The sequence below is a fragment of the Homalodisca vitripennis genome, chromosome 7, assembly GCF_021130785.1.
Source record: "Homalodisca vitripennis isolate AUS2020 chromosome 7, UT_GWSS_2.1, whole genome shotgun sequence".
Lineage (NCBI taxonomy): Eukaryota > Metazoa > Arthropoda > Insecta > Hemiptera > Cicadellidae > Homalodisca > Homalodisca vitripennis.
This window is the reverse complement of record NC_060213.1, coordinates 106,398,416-106,417,168: the sequence shown is the minus strand read 5'-3', so window position 1 is coordinate 106,417,168 and position 18,753 is coordinate 106,398,416. Positions and strand designations below refer to the sequence as shown.

The 18,753-nt window shown below is 31.7% G+C and overlaps 1 protein-coding gene across 1 annotated transcript in view; it reads left to right on the top strand.

The window, feature by feature from the left end:
* Nucleotides 1–1,451: 1,451 nt before the first annotated feature.
* Nucleotides 1,452–18,753, top strand: part of LOC124366150 (zinc finger protein 260-like) — a 39,332-nt gene continuing 22,030 nt past the window's right edge. Inside the window, exons 1-6 of the mRNA XM_046822473.1 lie at nucleotides 1,452–1,770; nucleotides 5,135–5,254; nucleotides 6,959–7,094; nucleotides 7,803–7,950; nucleotides 8,928–9,054; nucleotides 12,495–12,602. Coding sequence (XP_046678429.1) covers nucleotides 1,708–1,770; nucleotides 5,135–5,254; nucleotides 6,959–7,094; nucleotides 7,803–7,950; nucleotides 8,928–9,054; nucleotides 12,495–12,602 — 702 coding nt within the window. The 5' untranslated portion in view covers nucleotides 1,452–1,707. The remainder of the gene's footprint in view (nucleotides 1,771–5,134; nucleotides 5,255–6,958; nucleotides 7,095–7,802; nucleotides 7,951–8,927; nucleotides 9,055–12,494; nucleotides 12,603–18,753) is intronic.

The window sequence follows — 18,753 nt, the reverse complement described above, 5'->3', positions numbered from 1 at the left end:
CGCAGGTATATATGCCTTGCTCAACCTAGCAAAGTTATGTTTCCCCCAAAGTTTTAAAAATGGCCTACTATGGCCTTATCCATCCACACTTTGCGTATGGAGTAAGACTTTGGGGAGGCTGTGCCAAAAATAGATTGGAACGAGTATTCAGACTTCAAAAAAAGGCTGTCAGAATCATACAAAAATTGAGTTTCAGAGAGTTGTGTAGGGAATCTTTTAGGGAGCTTGGATTTATGACTTTGCCCTGCCTCTACATTTTTGAGGTGGTTACGTACTGCAGATCAAGGTGTACTCTGATTCGTGGCAGGGGCGTTCACCAATATGAAACAAGAGGCAGGGACAACTATCGAACTCAGCATCACAGACTGGCGTTGTCGCAACATCTACCTCAAGAAGTTGGTGTCAAACTGATCAATAGGCTCCCTGAAAGTATAAAGAATTCCAACAATCAAAATCAATTTAAAACTCGTCTAAGACGCCTACTGGTGTCTAGAGCGTTTTACTCTGTCGATGAATTCATGATGAGCCGCTGGGATTTATGAGAGCATAGGATCTGAGGTCAGTGAGAATGTGTTTGAGAGAATGTATGAAGATGTAAGTTTGACTGTGTGTGTGTGAATTATAAGGGGTTGCTTATAACTATAATTATAAGGGGTTTTCTTGACGATTGGATGCAATGTTGAATTGTAAAGAAAATGCAATAAAAGATGATTTGATTTGAATATGTGTACTTTAGTTCAGTTTTAGTGTTGATTCGACAGTTTACAGTGAATCATGAAGGTGGGCCCATTTCTTATAGGAAAACTTATTTGTAGTTTAAATAAGTTTTAAAACTTGTAAAAAATTTAAAAGACCATTCCTCGCATAAAAATATTTCCCATTTGACTTATTCTGAGCCAAACCAGATCTATCATCATAGTAACTACTACGTTATAATTACTAAATTTCATGCCAATTAAACAACTGAATGGGTGGCAAAAATAAAGAAGTGAGTAAATAATTTACGTTTTAAAACATAAATTTTTTCGAAACCAGACGAATTAGCGCCCTATCTCTAATATGTAACGTATCTAACATTTACACTTTTCTGTTCATACCACGCCAAAATGTTGGTTACACAATATTAAATCATTATACTACAAATAATGATAGGATATTAATTATAATTTACTTTCCAACTCCCTCTTCTATTTTTGAGTTTTGAAAAAACAATCCTCTTTCATAAAAATACAGTTCTTTCCGTTCAGACTTTCACATCGTTTATATGGTGTATTACATCGTAAAATTAAAGGTTTCATTAAAAATTAAGAATCACAACAGATAGCAAAATAAACGCGGAACGCCTGAATGGAATGTAGTGGAATGGTAGAATCGTCTGAGATAGAACTGACGAAAACGGAACATTCAAAAAAGAAAGTCAACAATAATATTGTTTTGTTTGGTTATGTCATTCTTTGTTTTGTGTTGTATTAGTTGTTATTGCATTTTTATCTTTTATTGAAAAGTGCTGTAGCGTTCTTGTGTATTTTTATCAGAATCTATATATAATAGCAATTGTTTAATGATCTAAGATTAATTGTTTAAAAAAATTCCCTGTATTATTTTGCCATTTTTAATTTAAAAAATAAGTAGGCTATTACTAATCCAGACAACAGTTCCAATTCTACTACTATTTAGCATAGTTTGGGTTGATTAATTGATATAAACATGAGATCTTTGGATGTTTTCTTAACTCAGACATTCCTTTCATTAGAGACATTTCTTCAAAGAGTAAGTAGGCTTTGGCAATGTCTAAGCTATTAGAGTTAATAATTTAACTCTAGACGTGTCGATTTTTTTTGTGAGTTGGAAGCCATCGGTTTTCTGACTATCTGACTATTTTTCCTTTAACTTCTGATTTAATGCTTATAACTACATTTAATCATAACAGCATGTATAATTTAAAAGACAGGATTCTGAACTTTAATTTTCTTGTATAAAAAATAACCGTCCTTTCTTCATTTGTCTACGACAAGTAAAAGAAAAAGTACAATAATTTGTAAAAGTCACGATTCGTGGTAGTTGACCAGTTGCATTGACGAAATTTAGTAACTTGAAAAAGTCCATTCGTGTTATTATTTTCTGTAGAAACTTTAAAGTTCCATCAATGAAAAGCTTCATTTCTGGACCTACTATGGTCAATTATGTGTTTTTATATAGGAGTTATAGTTTCCTTGCAACAGAGTTTTGAAAATATGTCTTAATTAGAAAAATTACAAACAAACAAAAGTTTCATGTCATTATCACAATTGGTTCTTGTTTTTTGCCTACCAGAAGGAAGCGATGTCAGCAAGAAGGAGGCCACTCTGTCCCATCTACTATTTATCATTAAGCTATATAAGTATGTAAATATATATGTACATATTATAAATATAAACCGTTAGCGAGCACTCACGTGATCTAAACTTGAATTTGGGTACTATTTCGGAGGATGTTTTTTTTTTTCCATAAGTGCGGGCTACCTCAACCAAAGCCCACATTGATGGCCAGGGGCATTGCTGATTGGTAATTTCCCTGCCTCAGATCATGTGCCAGTTTGACGCGTTCAGTGATTTGACATTGGAAAAGTTGGACGATCTAGGACATGATCCAGGGTCCGATTGGACCACCATGGTCCGGTGGCGGTAAGAAAAGAAAAAACATCCCTCGAGATAGTAGCCTACCCAAATTAAACCTTAGATCATGTGACCGCTCGTAAAGCTTAGCTTTACGAGTAACGTATTTCCGATAACCTAAACCTAATTACATCTCGTAATAACATGTAGTAGAATAAGGACCGAGTGCCATCGCTTCCTTTTGGGAGACAGAAAACAAGAACTAAACATCATAATGACATGTAATTTTCACAGTAAGTCCAATATATTCTTTCTAATAATGCAGTTTTTTTAGATCCACGGTAAGAAAAACTCCTCCAAAAATAGTGGTCTCCGGATACTACCTAAATACCCAATTTATTTTTGTAAACATTATAAGCCTGATGAAATTGTTGCTGGCTGCAATATAGTAAGCGGCCACCAGCACAATCATATCATGGTGCCAAATCATCGATTAAATATTTCTAAACTATCGAATTCATGAACAAACTAGTTATAGTTATTAATAATTAATCAATGCCATCTCTTTAATATTGTTCCAAATTAATAAAAATAAAAATTATTTTTATGGTATGTGAGTAATATGCCGCAATTAAAATGGCGATGTACATGTGGCATTAAATGTGTCAAACCAGATGGGTTGTGGTTGCATATTTTAAAAATTTTTTTCACAAATATATGCCTAGTGACTAAGTTCCTAATTTCGGTGCTATGGTTGTGTTTAAATTTCCAGTGTATTTTAAAAATTTGTTAGTGTTAAAACCTCCAAATGTATTTTGTCGTATAACAAATATAGTGAAATTAGGATTATTAGTTAGGTTTGTGAGGTTTTTACAATAACTAGTATATAGCTGAAATGTTCTAATTCATTATTATCCTTATTAACCTCTCTTCAAACTCTAATTTTTAATCAATGGGATGATTACTTATTATTAGATATATATATATATATATATATATATATATATATATATATAAAATATTTTACGAGGTAAATTTAAAAAGCTAAAAGCCACCTTTTGAAAGTATGTCTGTATTGGTTGTATTTTTTATGTTTAACGGTGATTCAGCATGTCAGAAAACTAAATATTTTTGTGTTTTATGCTGTTTTATATTTAAACTTAATTACTGATTTTATTTTACTTGCACCATACATAATGAACAATTTAAACCAATTGCAACTCCTTCCATTCCAATGTTCATAAATGTGGATATCGAAAATATCTGTATAAAATTCCTGTGTTAAATTTAATAAATTGTTTATAAATATAAATTGAACAAAACATTAATTTGCACTTTAACACAATAATCACAAAGAATTTATTTTCCTAATAAGATTGTGAATTAAATTTTGCACAGTATTTTAGTAATTGTATATATATTTGTTTTTAACTTATGAGTGCCAGGAGAGAAAGTTTGGAGTTTCCAAACTCAGTGTTAAGAAAATTTTAAGAATTAAGTTTTAATTCTCAAAGTGTCAATTGTTGATGTTAATATAGGTAGTAAACAAGTTAGAATATTGAGCATAATTAACTAAATCAATAAAAATAAATGTAAATAGGCCAGGCAAACAATACAGATCACGATTGAGTAGGGTGTTTAACCCTTTGAGGAGTAATGACGTCTTGGAACGTCACTAGGTTCTGTTCCACAGGAGTAACAGCTGAAACATGAAAATACAACCCAGGAATAAACAAAAAAACACATGAAACGTATTTTTTTTAAATTGATTACAAATAAAAATGTACAAAAGTGGGAATGTTTACATTTTATGTGATTTACAAATTTTGTTGTTGTGAAATTCCCCAAAACAAGGGTAAATACACAATGCTACATTGCAGTCTGGGCAGGGAAATGTGGTATCCTTCCTCTTCTTTTCACGGGTGGTTGTGTTTTAGCATATATAACACCGCTTTTGAGCTTTCCTTGCTTGACCTTCAGGAGTAGTTGTTGTTTCTAATAGATGGCGTGTGCGGCCTGTCCGCTCGAGAAATAAGATGGTTGATAATAATGTCTTATTTGCCGATTATTCTGCCTCAAAAATTACACTACCAACTATGGTTTGGTTTAAAATCAGTTTTAAATAACTATACGGTTCTAAATGGATGCAAATAAAACAAAAACAAAAGAAAAACACAATTTCATAACAAACAATAAATGACGTTCTGGAACGTCACTACTCCTTTTGGCTTGTTTTTCATTTGACGTGCTGGAACGTCATTACTATTTTGAAGCAGTTTCCTGTACTACTCAAAGGGTTAAAGTCAATGCGTTCATAAAATTCAAAACAGTTGTCTAGACAATATAGAAAAAAATCATATCTACTAGAATGAAGTATTTATTTCTTTTTTAATTGATCTATGATTTAAAAGCATTCTTCAATCTGTATGTAAAAAACTTTTTCACATGTTGTTTTAATATAATAAAAGGTATGTGACATAACATGACAAATTATTCAACTTATTTAACAATTATTCACAATTATTTAACTGCATTTTTAGGCAACAACGTTGAATATATTTGAAGCACTGATATTCAATTACAAAATAAAAGTCGATTCAGTGGAACAATGTTCACCACAGTTTACTACATTTGTAATGGACCTGTGCAACGAACTTCAGGTAGGTTTAAACCATAAAAAAGTTCTCTATATATTTCTGGTTTAGTGGAGTAACTGGCTTAAATTTTTTTGATTTATGTAATAGTTCAAGAATCAAGGCTCAAGATATGCTTTATGATTACAGTATATATTTCTTTAGATGAATACTTATCAGTAATGTTATAGATGCTTCTTTCTTACCCATTATTGAAGAATGTCAAATCACACTTTCCAAATTAAATGTTTGTGATAAATTGACAAATGATCAAATAGGCTAATGTGAATAAGTTATTATAATTATGGTTGTGAATGTTATTATAATAACACAACCATAATTTAAGCCAGTAACCAACTTAGTGTTACATTATTTAGTACAATGTACATAATGAACTATAATAGGCATAAGTACAGATTTGTGTCTGATAAAAAGTACAAAATATACATAGATAAAAGTTTTAAGTAGCTGTAAAAGTATAAGTACAAGTAAATCCATTCTAGTAGGTTGAAGACTAGGATTCTTTATTTATAATGATAAATATAGGACTCTTTATAGCGTAAATCGCAGGGAAAATGCTCCTCAAAAGCATTGGAATGAGGGGGTAAACAGTTTATTACTTTCTATTTTTATTTATTCTATGTTCATTTATTGGGAGGAAAATAATGTTTAAGTTCTTTTGGGGATAATATTCATTTTGGTATTCCAAAAAAATGGTTTTGTAAAAAATTCTAAATCTAGACTGTCTACAAATACAGTATTACTGTTCAACATTTCTGGTTGTTTTGTTATGTAAGAACATTTTTTGATATATTAAAAAAATATAATATAAAAATAGTTTATTAAAAATAATAAATGAAGTAATATAGAATGTATTATACTATGTATTTTTATAATATATTAAAAAATGTTCACCTAAAATTGTAATTGAAAATTCACTAAGAGTTCTTTTCTTCTTTAATATTTTAAGATTGTTTCAAATCACAAACTGTAATTTTTTCAAAGGAAAAACTGTTTGTACTTTTAATTACTTTGAATTTATTTGTATTAATTGCATGAGGAATAAAATGGCAAAAACCACTTATATGGAAATATTCTTGTTAAAAATAAATTATAATAAGATTATAATATTGAATGAGCCTGATTATTAGGCCTAATGTACTGGACTGCTGGCAGGATGATCCTAAAGTTAAATAAACCATCATGATTTAGTAAATGTTAGTCATTTTAATGGAAAAATGTTACATGTTGTTTATAGTACAGTGCAGCAATGTCAACAAAAACGGTTAAAGGTTCCCAACATAACATTGTAGAGATTAGGAACAGCATAAATAAACATCATTAGTTTAGACCTTCATAGAGAACACTTATGTACACTGGTAACTGATATGGTGGGACAGCTGACACAACACACTCTACCAATCTAAATATCTAAATTTTGCAGTCCACTAGCCGCATGGCGGCTACGCCAACTACTATACACACAATTGCGTATTCTCAATGACGTTTTAATAACAACCTAGCAAATGCTACTAACCAGATCAATAACATCGGTTCACCTTTACTTGACACGTCAAATACAACACAAGGCCGATCAATAACATAGTTTATTCATTTCCGTTTTATTCTTATTTATGCAATAGCATTGCTGCACCAAGACCAAGCTGGATAACCGGGGGTTTACTGTATTGAGAAATGTCACACAAATTAATTAATTAAATACTTTTGCAGATGATTCTACAAGAGAGTGCAATTGATGGAAATGACAAGCCTGAATGCATAGATAAGGCAGTGGCGACGTTTTGTGAATTACAGCCGGCCAACCCTGATTTTGAGGTGTTTGATGCACCACTGCCAAACCATCAAGGTATTCATTGAATTGGTGATAATGAAATAAAAACTAAAGAATGTACAATGTGGAAGGAAGTCTAAGCAACATTTTATTATCCTATCACTTATTTTCCAGTAATGGATTGATTTGTAATTAAAACTCCCCAAAGTTTAAAAATTAATGATTAATGATAAACAGTAGGTTCTCTATGTTGAAGATAGAGCTTATTTGGCTAATATTAACTTAATTACATTTAAAACAGACAAACCAATACTTAAAACTTGTTTTTGTGACGCCTTTCGACATCAAGGCTATCTTCGTTAGACGTATCACAAAAGTGTCAGACTATATTAATATTAAAATAATAAAACTTGGCTAGACCAGTTAAGTAAATAAGTTCATAATCCAACATAAATATAGCTGGTAATGTCCAAAATAGTCTTATTTTTTTAAAACAGAGTTTCCAACTTTTTGGATGATATTTTTATTAATTCTAAAATCCTAAAAATCTAGGGATCCCCTGAATAAGAACTAATGTAGCTGCTTAAATAATTGTTAACTTACTTTTAGTTCAAAAAGATATATTCCTGGAAAAACTTATAGAACAAACTTTTTTAAATTGTACCATTAGAATATGCCTGATAGAATGAAACATTATGATACCTTTATGAACAATCTTGGTAATAGATATTTTGAAAAAATGTGTTATAAGGCTATAATAAGCGTTAAGAGTGAATGTTTCAGAAGTTGGACCCAAGGACCAATGGGAGCTGAAGGATTGTGACAGTGTCGGCAAGGAAATAGATATTAGGTTTGTGGAACTGAAAGAAACTCCGATTACGCAGCAGTCAAACAAGCAGAACTCGGTGTATACTTGTGAACATTGCAATAGGTGAGTCGCAGGATTAGGATATGTCTGATCTAATCTGTGTAAAGACAAATATCGATCTTTGTAATATTTAGTTTGTGTTAGCGAGACCTTTACTCAACGGGTTGGGAAAATTTTATTTCTATGTGTCCGCACGAATGTCTCAACTAACTTTCTGTCTTGAAAGTTTCTATATAGGCAACACTGAGTCGATGATGGTGCATGTCACTATATGGGATTTGTCTGAGCAGTAACGAATATTTTTACATTAGTCTTGTGGGCAACTATGATGGTAATGAGAAAATTGCAAACTACATACATTTTTAAACAAACTGAGTGCAATTATATGAGATTTCAACAAGTGACTTTTTTATAAATAAAATTGTAATAGAGGTGGAAGTCAACATAAAAATTAATGAGAAGATTTGATTTTGTGTTATTTGAACCTGTTATGAAATTGAATAAACAAAAATGTGGATGTTATGTGAAATTCTATCTTAAGAAAGTTTTCTTCTGTAGGCATTAAAATTTGCATTAAATTTAAATTTGGACGTAGCTGATAATGAGTCTTATTAATGAGTATCTTGTTATTATTATTCATCGAGTGGTAGTGTTTTGTGATTAGTTTGAAATATTTATCTTTATAGTTTAATTACATTTTACAATGAAATTAAAATATATTTGAAATAAACAGTTTTGTAAATAGCTCTTTTTTATTTTGATCAATAAATACGCTAATTTTAGGTAAATTCCCTGTTTTATATTTTTGCTTTTACTTTTTATAATTTAGTTGTAATAAAAATTAGCTTTGAACTTAAAGAAACAACATTTCTTTACTTGTCTTCGCGTTATAGGACAGTTAATGGATTTATTAGTGGCGTGCGAAGGGTTAACACGTTTCATAACAATACATTTAGCTATAGACATTGTCTTGCATGCAATGTCAGGGAAGCATGTTACGTGACACATGGTGTGGCATAGTTACATTAGCATCATTGCAGGAAGTACAGGACAAGTGAGAAGTTCCTGAAGCACAGTTGCAAGGCAGCTCCTGTCACTGACACAAGAGATGACGAGTCTGTGGACGATCCGGAGCCTGTGGCCTCAGAACAGGAGCATGTTTCTCAGGTATTGATTTTTCTTTACTTTAATCACTTTTGGTTAAGGATGTACATATGGTACAAAATTCCATTGTATGATTTCAATGTGCAGTTTAATGTTTTTACATCCTACTATACATTTTTAGCAAAATATTGGGTTTTTTTAAACCTATTCCACTCTTACTTGGAACAAATTATAACTGTTGTAAAGAGTTTTTTATGTCAAATTTGTTATTTAATTTTTGCTTTGTCGGCTGGTTATACTCATACTAACCCTTTATGATTTGTGTGAAAAATCTACAAATAATAATAATAAATTGATTTCCCACAATAACAGGATAACTGGATAAGCACATGCATTATTGAGTCTCACCAGCTTAATTAAAGTTTGTAGACTGGGACAGTAAGGAAGTCTACCATATTTTCATGCACGTACTGCAGTTTGTAACAAATCGTACATATACAAAGGAAAGTAATGTTCAAATTTGTATAATGGTACTTTGCAAATATGTATGAGAACATGCAATGTGAGGAAACTTATAATATGTAGTTATTACTGTAAGTTGACAATATAAATATTAGTAAGTTGAATTAAAGTAAAATTAAGGGGACAATAGTTTCAAATTCTGTGAGAACCAACTAGGTAAACATAATCCTATAGGCAAGCAAATTAAATATAATATTGAATAATAACTAACAGTATAACAAACAACATACTGAGGTCATCCGGAAAGTAAGGTCTGTTTAGCCCAACTCCCAACATGCCTTGTGTACGGAATGACGCCATTTGCAGTGAAATCATTGTCTCTACATTGCTGTCTACTGTGTGAATTTAAGGTGTTCTGAGTAATTGATCAAAATTACATTCCTTGACGAAATGTTGAACCTGCCTCAGTTTCAAAAAACCTTTTTTTTTATTTGAACAACCGCTGCTATCTTCTGTCCCCAAGTGATGTCAGGTAGCTGAACTGCAGACACATCCACCATGTCCGGATGGTTGAGCAGCACATACTCAATCTGTAGTGCACTCACTTTGTACCCCCTGTCTTGACGATGTCCACAGATAAGAAACACAGAATTCGGTAACTGTTGTCTACAAACTCCACTATATTACTTTATCTTCACGGACGGCACTTTTACAACATCGGCATTCAAAAATGTTGAAAAATAAAGAAAGATGTCAGGAATCAAATAAAACAAGTTTTTTTTAATATGTCATTTATATTTTATATAAAGAAGCTGTTTGAGAACAGCCTCTTTCGGATCGTGCCTGATTCGGAGGCTGGCACGATTTTAAAAACAATAAATTTATTAAATAATAATACACTTATTATACGCATAACCGTTCACACTACTATGTATTCAAACAAACGTTCGGAGTATAAGACAGCTGATGCGCAGTAAAAGATCGCCGTAGACATTACGTACTATCTCACTCGCACCCGCTTGTATGTATATCTCTCGCGCTCGCACCTAGAGCAACTTTTGAGGTGCCTGGCTGCATGAAGGAACCATAGAAAGTGTCTGGGAACTGAGAAAACATCTTTTTATAGTTCCCCTAATAACATATATAAATCTCAAGTTTTATAATATGACGAAAGTACTATTTTTATTAATCGTACTTTAGGGGTGCCTGGCAGGGGGTTGGAACTATACTAAGTGTCCGGCATCGCACATGCAGCTTTCTATCGTTGTTTAATGTTGAAATGTATAAAAACTGAGCTTTACACTATTACGAATTTAAACTGTGATTTCACTCACCTGTTACCTGCCGAAGCCACCGCGACCCAGGCTCCATACTCAAGGTACGTTTATACCTGTATAGTACTCGTATACTGACAAGTTGTCAGCTTTTATGAAATAACGAATGCCTGGGCGTCACGGGCTCTTAGACTATGTATTTTTTATTGATTGTTATAGCACCATTTCAAATCTTGATGATTTTGAAATAAAGATTCTCTCCTCTCTCTTTATAAGAAATCGGACCTTACTTTACAGATGACCCTCGTATTATACAACTAATAGTGACCAAAACAATACCAATCAATCTTAACATGATCATTTACATTGTATAATCCCCATTTAAAAGTGAACCAAATGTTGTGTCTAATTTTGTACCTTTCTTATGAGTACTATCAATAATTAAATTAGTCAAGATTGTTCTATTTTATATCACCTCATTTCTCTCAAATAGAACATTGTGCGTTATCGGCACAATTATGTAGTAGCTGATACTTATCAGTTGAGTCACAGTTGTCTTGTGCGCTCTTCAGTTTGTTGTTAGAATTCCTTGCTTGTGAATTAAGGGAGAGTAGCCCTGGCTGACAGTGTCATCTCAACAAAAATATATATGGTGAGATTACAGTCCCATCCAAGCCCTATGAGGAGAAAATACCTCTCCACAGGTATTTGTGTTGCAGTCATCACTTCTGTCACCCCATATCTCTTTGTTTTACACTAATAAAGAGATTGTGTGGCAATTTCTCACTCTCTGAGGATGGATTTTTCTGTTTGGGCTGACCTGAATCTATTACTAGTATTATTTTCATGTTTTGTATAAGCACTTCAATGTGTCTGGATGGTACAGTCCTTTGGGCAGTGTGGACTTTACCTTGGTCTTACACTTGATCATTTTTAGGCTAATTATATTATTATGTATTTTAAATTAACATAATGTATAATATGTATATTTTGTATAGTGTAATGTATTACATATTTTATTTCTTGACGTGGTCTATAGCAATGTAAAATTGACAGATGACAATAAATAAAAGTGAAAAAATTAAATGAAATAATTCTATCACCACTGCTTGGTAAATAAAAAAAGTCCTGTAATTTTTACAAATTTAAGACGTTTTATTTCAGTTAGTCCCCCTTTTGAATATGGGTAGATAAAATTATGTTTTGCTTGGTAATTTCACTTTGTGGCCATTTTAGGGTTTGGCTTCATTAATACATTATTTTATGAGTAAAAGGGAACCTCATATGACACTTCTGACAGGGTTAACACAGTAATAGATATTGGTAAATTGTTTGTAAAGTGACTGTTGTACTCTAACCTAAGACAATAGTATATGTGAATGTTGAGTTTATGTCCATTTCAACTTCCATTTAGTGCAGCATCTGAAATTTGAAACTGTCACAGACTAGACTGCTAGAGACTGTCTCTGTATGTCGGAAGAGACTCAACTAGACCGCAAGGGTAGAACTTGGCAATAAACAGTACTTGAAAACAAAATACACAATTATGTTCTATTGCTGAATTATCAATTAATACAAATCTAGAACAGGTTATCATTTATTTGGATCAATTTTAACCATGAAATTGTGCCACAAGAGTATTTTAGGTTTTATACAGAACAATATTTGCTGTATATTAGTCCTGACATAGCATGTGACGTTGTCAAGGAATAAAATATTTAAATCCAAAATGGTATTTGTTGAGCTATAGTAAATTGTTTGTTGCAGACATCTTGTGAGGAGGTCGAATTGTCCGTGTATGTCTGTTCCGTTTGCTACTCCACGTACAGTCGGAGGGAGATGTTCGATCAACATACACACACTGACAATACTCAGGTAATTTGCTTTAATGATGCAGAATTGGTCCTGTTTTAAATCACCTAATGTTTTTTTTATGCATTTTCTGTTGAGTGTTCTTCCAGATGTGTTGAAATACGAGGGTCGTCCACAAAGTAACCTCCGTTTTGAAATAAAAAATAAACCATTTGAGATAAAAAAAGTTTATTATATAAATGTTAAAACTACAGCTTTTCTCTACTTTTCTACATATTCACCATACAAATTCAAGCACTTATCATATCTTTTAACAGTTTTTGAAATTCAGTTTTTAAAAAAATCTGCCGCCTGAGAACGTAGCCAACCTGTCACAGCGTTTTGAAGCTCTTCATCACTCACAAACCTCTGAGATGCAAGCCACCACTTCATGTACGGGAAAAGATGGAAATCACTGGGAGCCAAGTCCGGGCTGTAGTGGGGGGGGGTGGTCAAAAACGTCCTATTTGAACTTTTCCAAAAGTTCTGTTGTTCTTTGAGCTGTATGAGGGCGGGCGTTGTCGTGGACAAACACAACATCAGATGTTAGAAGACCACAACGCTTGTTATGAATCGCACGTCGTAGCCGCTTTTAAGGTTTCACGGTAAGCTGCAGCTGTAATGGTCGTACCACGCTCCATAAATTCAATGAGCAAGATGCCCTTAGCATTCCAAAAAACTGTAGCCATCAATTTTCTCTCTGAAAAAGATTGGCGAGCTTTCTTTGGCTTGCTTGGCGAAGCGGTATGACCCCATTGCATTGACTGTTGTTTTGTTTCGGCATTCACATAGGCTACCCAAGTCTCATCTCCTGTAACGATCCTGTTCAAAAATATTTTTCCTTCAACGTCATACCGAGTAAGAAAGTCTATGGGAGAACTCATTCTTTTCATTTTGTGATCATCGGTGAGCACTTTTGGAATCCAACGAGCACAAAACTTGTGATAGCCTAGTTTTTCTGTCACTATCTCATGCACAAGACTTCGAGAAATTTCAGGAAAATGATCTGAAAGTTCCGAGATTGATTGTGAAGTGACGGTTCTCGCGAATTTTCTCATTCACTTGTTCACCAAGTCATCACTGACGAGAGATGGCCTACTACTCCGGTCTTCATCATGAACGTACGTTCTTCCATTTAAAAAAAAACGAACCCGTTGACGGACTACACCTTCGCTCATAATGTTTGGGCCATACACCGCACTCAATTCACGATGAATTTCAGCTGCTGTGTAACTTTTCGACCACAAAAAACTTATTACACCATGCACTTCACACTTGTCAGGATTTTCTATCACGGCACTCATGTTTCTACGTTGTAACAAAAGAACGTGCGATCACATGATGCACTCCCTTGCACAGCTAGAAGCGTACTGAACGGCTGCGCACACACGATGTGAGAATGGCGGTGCTACCCCCACTACTTATCGCGCCACGCCCAAACGGCGGTTACTTTATGGACGACCCTCGTATAAAATTACAATAATTAATAATATTACTTAACAATAACTGTTTGTGATCTCATTTAGGTCACCTTCATTTACAAAAGTAAACAAGTTGTAAATATATAGGTTTTAATGGGTCAATTGCCCTTAAAACTGTTATTCTTGCATACGTAACAAGTAACAAAAATTTGTAATTGATACTTAGTTTTTATACAGAGATAACAATAAAATATACCGCCATAAAATAGTTTTTGTTTGTGATGAATTGGATACTAGGCAGGTTAAAGATCAAATAATTTTGTAGACCGATAAAAAATTATAATTTTATTGAATTATAATAGTTAATAATGGGATTTTTATTCACGTTTAAAATTTGTTAATAACTTAAAATTTTAATATAGCTCAATAACTGTACTGAGAGTATTGACCCTAAAGCGACAACTTCTAGAATTTATTCTAGAGCTCAAAATAAAACTATTTCTTCTTAAAAATTTCATTAGAAATTTGAAGTTGGATGTTTTAAAAACATTTTCTAAAATCCTGTTTTAAAAATCATCTAAAGTTTGGATGTGTTCTAAACAGAAACTATGCGATTAAATAATATGTGACAACTTACATAGTGTACTCTTGACCCCAAGATAAAATTATTTATTCTATAAAATTTCACTCGAAGTTCGGAGTTAGTATGTATAAAGTTTGGATGTTTTTTTAAACAGAAACTATTTGATTAAATAATACCGAATTAGTGGTTGTTATGGATTTTATTGCAATTTAGTGATCTGAGCTTATCTTGAATTTATGTGAAAGCAGTTCCAAGTTGACAGCCACCAAAGTGAGAAAAAAACAAAAATTTGTACCACCTAGCTGTCACTGCAATATTAAGATTGCAAGAGTCTATAAATTCATCCTTCGTATTCCCACATTAGTTAAAAAATTCTGGGCAGGAAAAGTTACTAAAGCATGCTTTGTCTTAACAACAACAAAAAACGTAGTAGAAAAAAAGTGAAAGACATTAAGTTTCTTCTATTCCTGACATAAAATCCTAATAATCTGTTATATTAATAGTCTACAATTTGTTATTTAGTAATAATAATTATTTGTTTATTTTCCTAAAATATAAATTTATTATTAATTTTTTCTAAAATGTAGTTTTAGTGATAACCATAAATTCAACTACTGCTTTATCAAAGGAGAATGAAAGATATTGATTAACAGTACTGTCTCTTTGCAGTAGCTTGCTAACATTGTCTGCATGCAACAGCTTGCTAATATTGACTGCATGCAGTAGCTTGCTCAATCGGCAAGCTGCACAAACATGAAAATACATTTACATGCATCAAACGGATCATTTAGTCTCAGTGCTCAGTTGCTTGATGTCGTTCTATGAGGTTGTACGTGTTCTTCATTACCAACTAAATTGTATTGCTCATATACCTTTAAAGAAGATTTTTGTAGCTTATTATTATTTTTATACGAGTGTTTTGCATAATCTTCGTATTATAGAGATGTATTCAACTGTAAAAGCAACAGTGAAGAGTTCCTGGTTTGGTGGCCAACTTCTGGTTGTCTTGAGGAGGTTCACTATATATATTTTACATTACTTGCAATATGCTTTAAAATATTATTTATAATTCTAATTAATGTTGTTCACAGATTATAGTTGTAATAATAAACAATAAAATAGTTAAAAAATAGTTTTTTATGATTAAAATTAAATTTTTGTCTTAAATTATTTTTTAATTATGTTTTTGTTTTAACATTTTTAAAGTAGATACCTGTAAAAAAGTAAAGTTTTTTTATAAGAGAGTTTAAGATATACAGCAGTATTAAAATTTATATTTTTACATTTAAAATATTTGAATAATTGAAGTTCTTGGTAAATTTTGTCTACTAGCAAGGTATGTAGTAGTTACTTTATAATTATTCAAAAATTATATTTTCATTGAACTCAAATTTTCTAAAATCCAAATTTACCAATATGATGTAAAACAAACACAAATGTAAAACCTTAATAGGTAAACCAGATTATTAGTTTATTTTCTTTTCAGTTATTTAGAAAAAAAGTATGAGAAAACTTTTGCAAATTAAACATGTTTTTCCCTAGAAAATTGAAAAACAAATTAGTACATTCAACACATAATTAAAAGTTGTATTGTTATATAACAGAATTTTGAAATGACAATTTGTAGCAAATTTAATGCTGAAAACAACTTATTTATTTAATACATGATTATCTAGAATATTATATTTTACTGTCACAATACAAAAAGTACGTTATATTTCTACACTGTTATGAATTAAATGAAAATGGCTTCATTAAAGAGATAGATAAAAAGGCTATTAATTAAGCCCTCTCTACTTCTCAGTGTCAAACCTGTTAGCATTCTTAAAGTAAAAACTGAAGAACTCATAATGAAAGAAATCATTTGCAACTGTAAAATATTGTAAAATAATTACCCTTTAAATGGTATAGGTAGTAAAATTTAATAATATAAAAGCTATATTTTAAAGCAAAGATTGAGTTATGCTCTATTTTACCTTCCACTTAGTGCACCATCTGAAATTGACAAAGGTATAGGTTGAGTCCTGGAATCTGTAGATGTCTGTCCGAAGAGATCCATACAAATTTGGTGATGAAGACATTCAATACAAACTCTGTTTCGACATCAGAGGCCCCTAGGCTACAAAGGAGTACAGTCTGGTTACCCAGCAGCTGTCCAGTGTAGTCTAGATGAAGAGATGTTCTCATTGTGTTTTAGACACGATCCCAAAGCATAGTGGACCAAGTGTTCTACACGTTATATGTTGGAACCTTCTTCATCGTTGACTTTTTATAGATCTCTTCGTACAGATGTGTACTGCACATTCCAGGAGTCAATATATACTTGTGTTAGAGTTCAGATACTGCACTAAGTGAAGAGTGAAATGAAGCTTAACTCGTTATTTGCATTGAATCAACCCTTCCCAGCGTAGATATGATGTATTTTAATATAAAATACAAATAGTTTTTGGACTTAACAGAACTCACAGTTTTTGTGAAAATAAAACTAGTCAATATTATATTCACAATTAATCTTAATATTTATTTATAAACATTTGATGGAATTAGACAACTTATACTTAGAACTTGCTTTTAATGATCATTTGAAAATTTGGTTATTGTTTTTAATTTTTTATTATTCCAGTATTAAATTTACCAGAATTATGTAAATTGAGAGTTATATTTAAGACATAAATTCTCTTTAGAACTATTCTTAGAATGAACAAAGAACAACTCCTCTTTCTCGAGAGCATCACTTGTTCGTAAGTGCTGTCTAGAGTCTAGAGGTAAAGTAATTGCAACTTTGATGCAGTCGACAGTTGAATTGTTTACAAATAGTAGTATAGTTTGTAAATTATTGGCTGCTGAACAAACTGATACGTATTTTATATTGTATCTGGAACTTTGTAGAATACCCATTTATAGATTTCATATCGTTTGTGATTATCATAAGACTACATAAGCCTGGTTTGGCTAATCTGTAATATTCTTGTCAGATAACCAATGACAAATTTTAAAAACTATTCTAACATGAACATATTTTAAGTCTTCTTTCGTGAGAACATCATAAGTAATGTTTTGAGCCCAGAGGTATACAACTTCTCAACTTCCTAACGTAAGAAAACAAATCTGAATCCAAACCGACCCCTTATCAATTATCCTAATGTAAACAAAGAACAACTCCTCTTTCTCGAGAGCATCACTTGTTCGTAAGTGCTGTCTAGAGGCTAGAGGTAAAGTAATTGCAACTTTGATGCAGTCGACAGTTGAATTGTTTGCAAATATTAGTATAGTTTGTGAATTCTAGGCTGCTGAACAAACTGATACATATTATATTTCATATCTGGAGCTTTGTAGAATATCCATTTATAGATTGCATATCTTTCATGATTATTGTAAGACCAACAAAACAGTTTTGGCTAATCTGTAATGTTATTGTCAAATAACCAATGAAACCAATTTTATTAGTGATGTTGTGAGCCCAGAGGTATACAACTTGTCAACTATCCTAACATAAACAAAGGACAACTCTGAATGCAAACCAACTCTCTTATCAATTATCCAAATGTAAACAAAGAACAACTCCTCTTTCTCGAGAGCATCACTTGTTCGTAAGTGCTGTCTAGAGTCTAGAGGTAAAGTAATTGCAACTTCGATGCGGTCAACAGTTTACGCATTTCATACAGTAGTATAGTTTGTGAATTAGTAGCTGCTGAACAAACTGATATATTATATTTTGTATCTGAATATTGTATATTAAAAAATATATATGTATATAATATTGTATATTATAAGAAAATCACAAAAAATTTAATTTAAGTTTATAATGAACCAGATTTTAAACACTTTCAATTAAGCTTAACACTTTCCAGTCCCTTTATTTGTATATATAATACTTCAGAGCTTTGAATAGAATTAGGTGTGGGATGTTATACAGTTATTTATATATATATTTATTTATATATATATATATATATATATATATATATATATATATATATATATATATATATATATATATATATATATATATATATTTATATTAGTTACGGTTGTTACAGTTCCAACTGGAAGCTATTAAAGTTGCATTTAGGCCATATACCAATGTCTAACAAAATATTTTTTTTATGTATAGTATTTTTTGAAACAAAGTACAGAGTGAAACCTTGGGTCAAAAATAAATAAGCTAAAT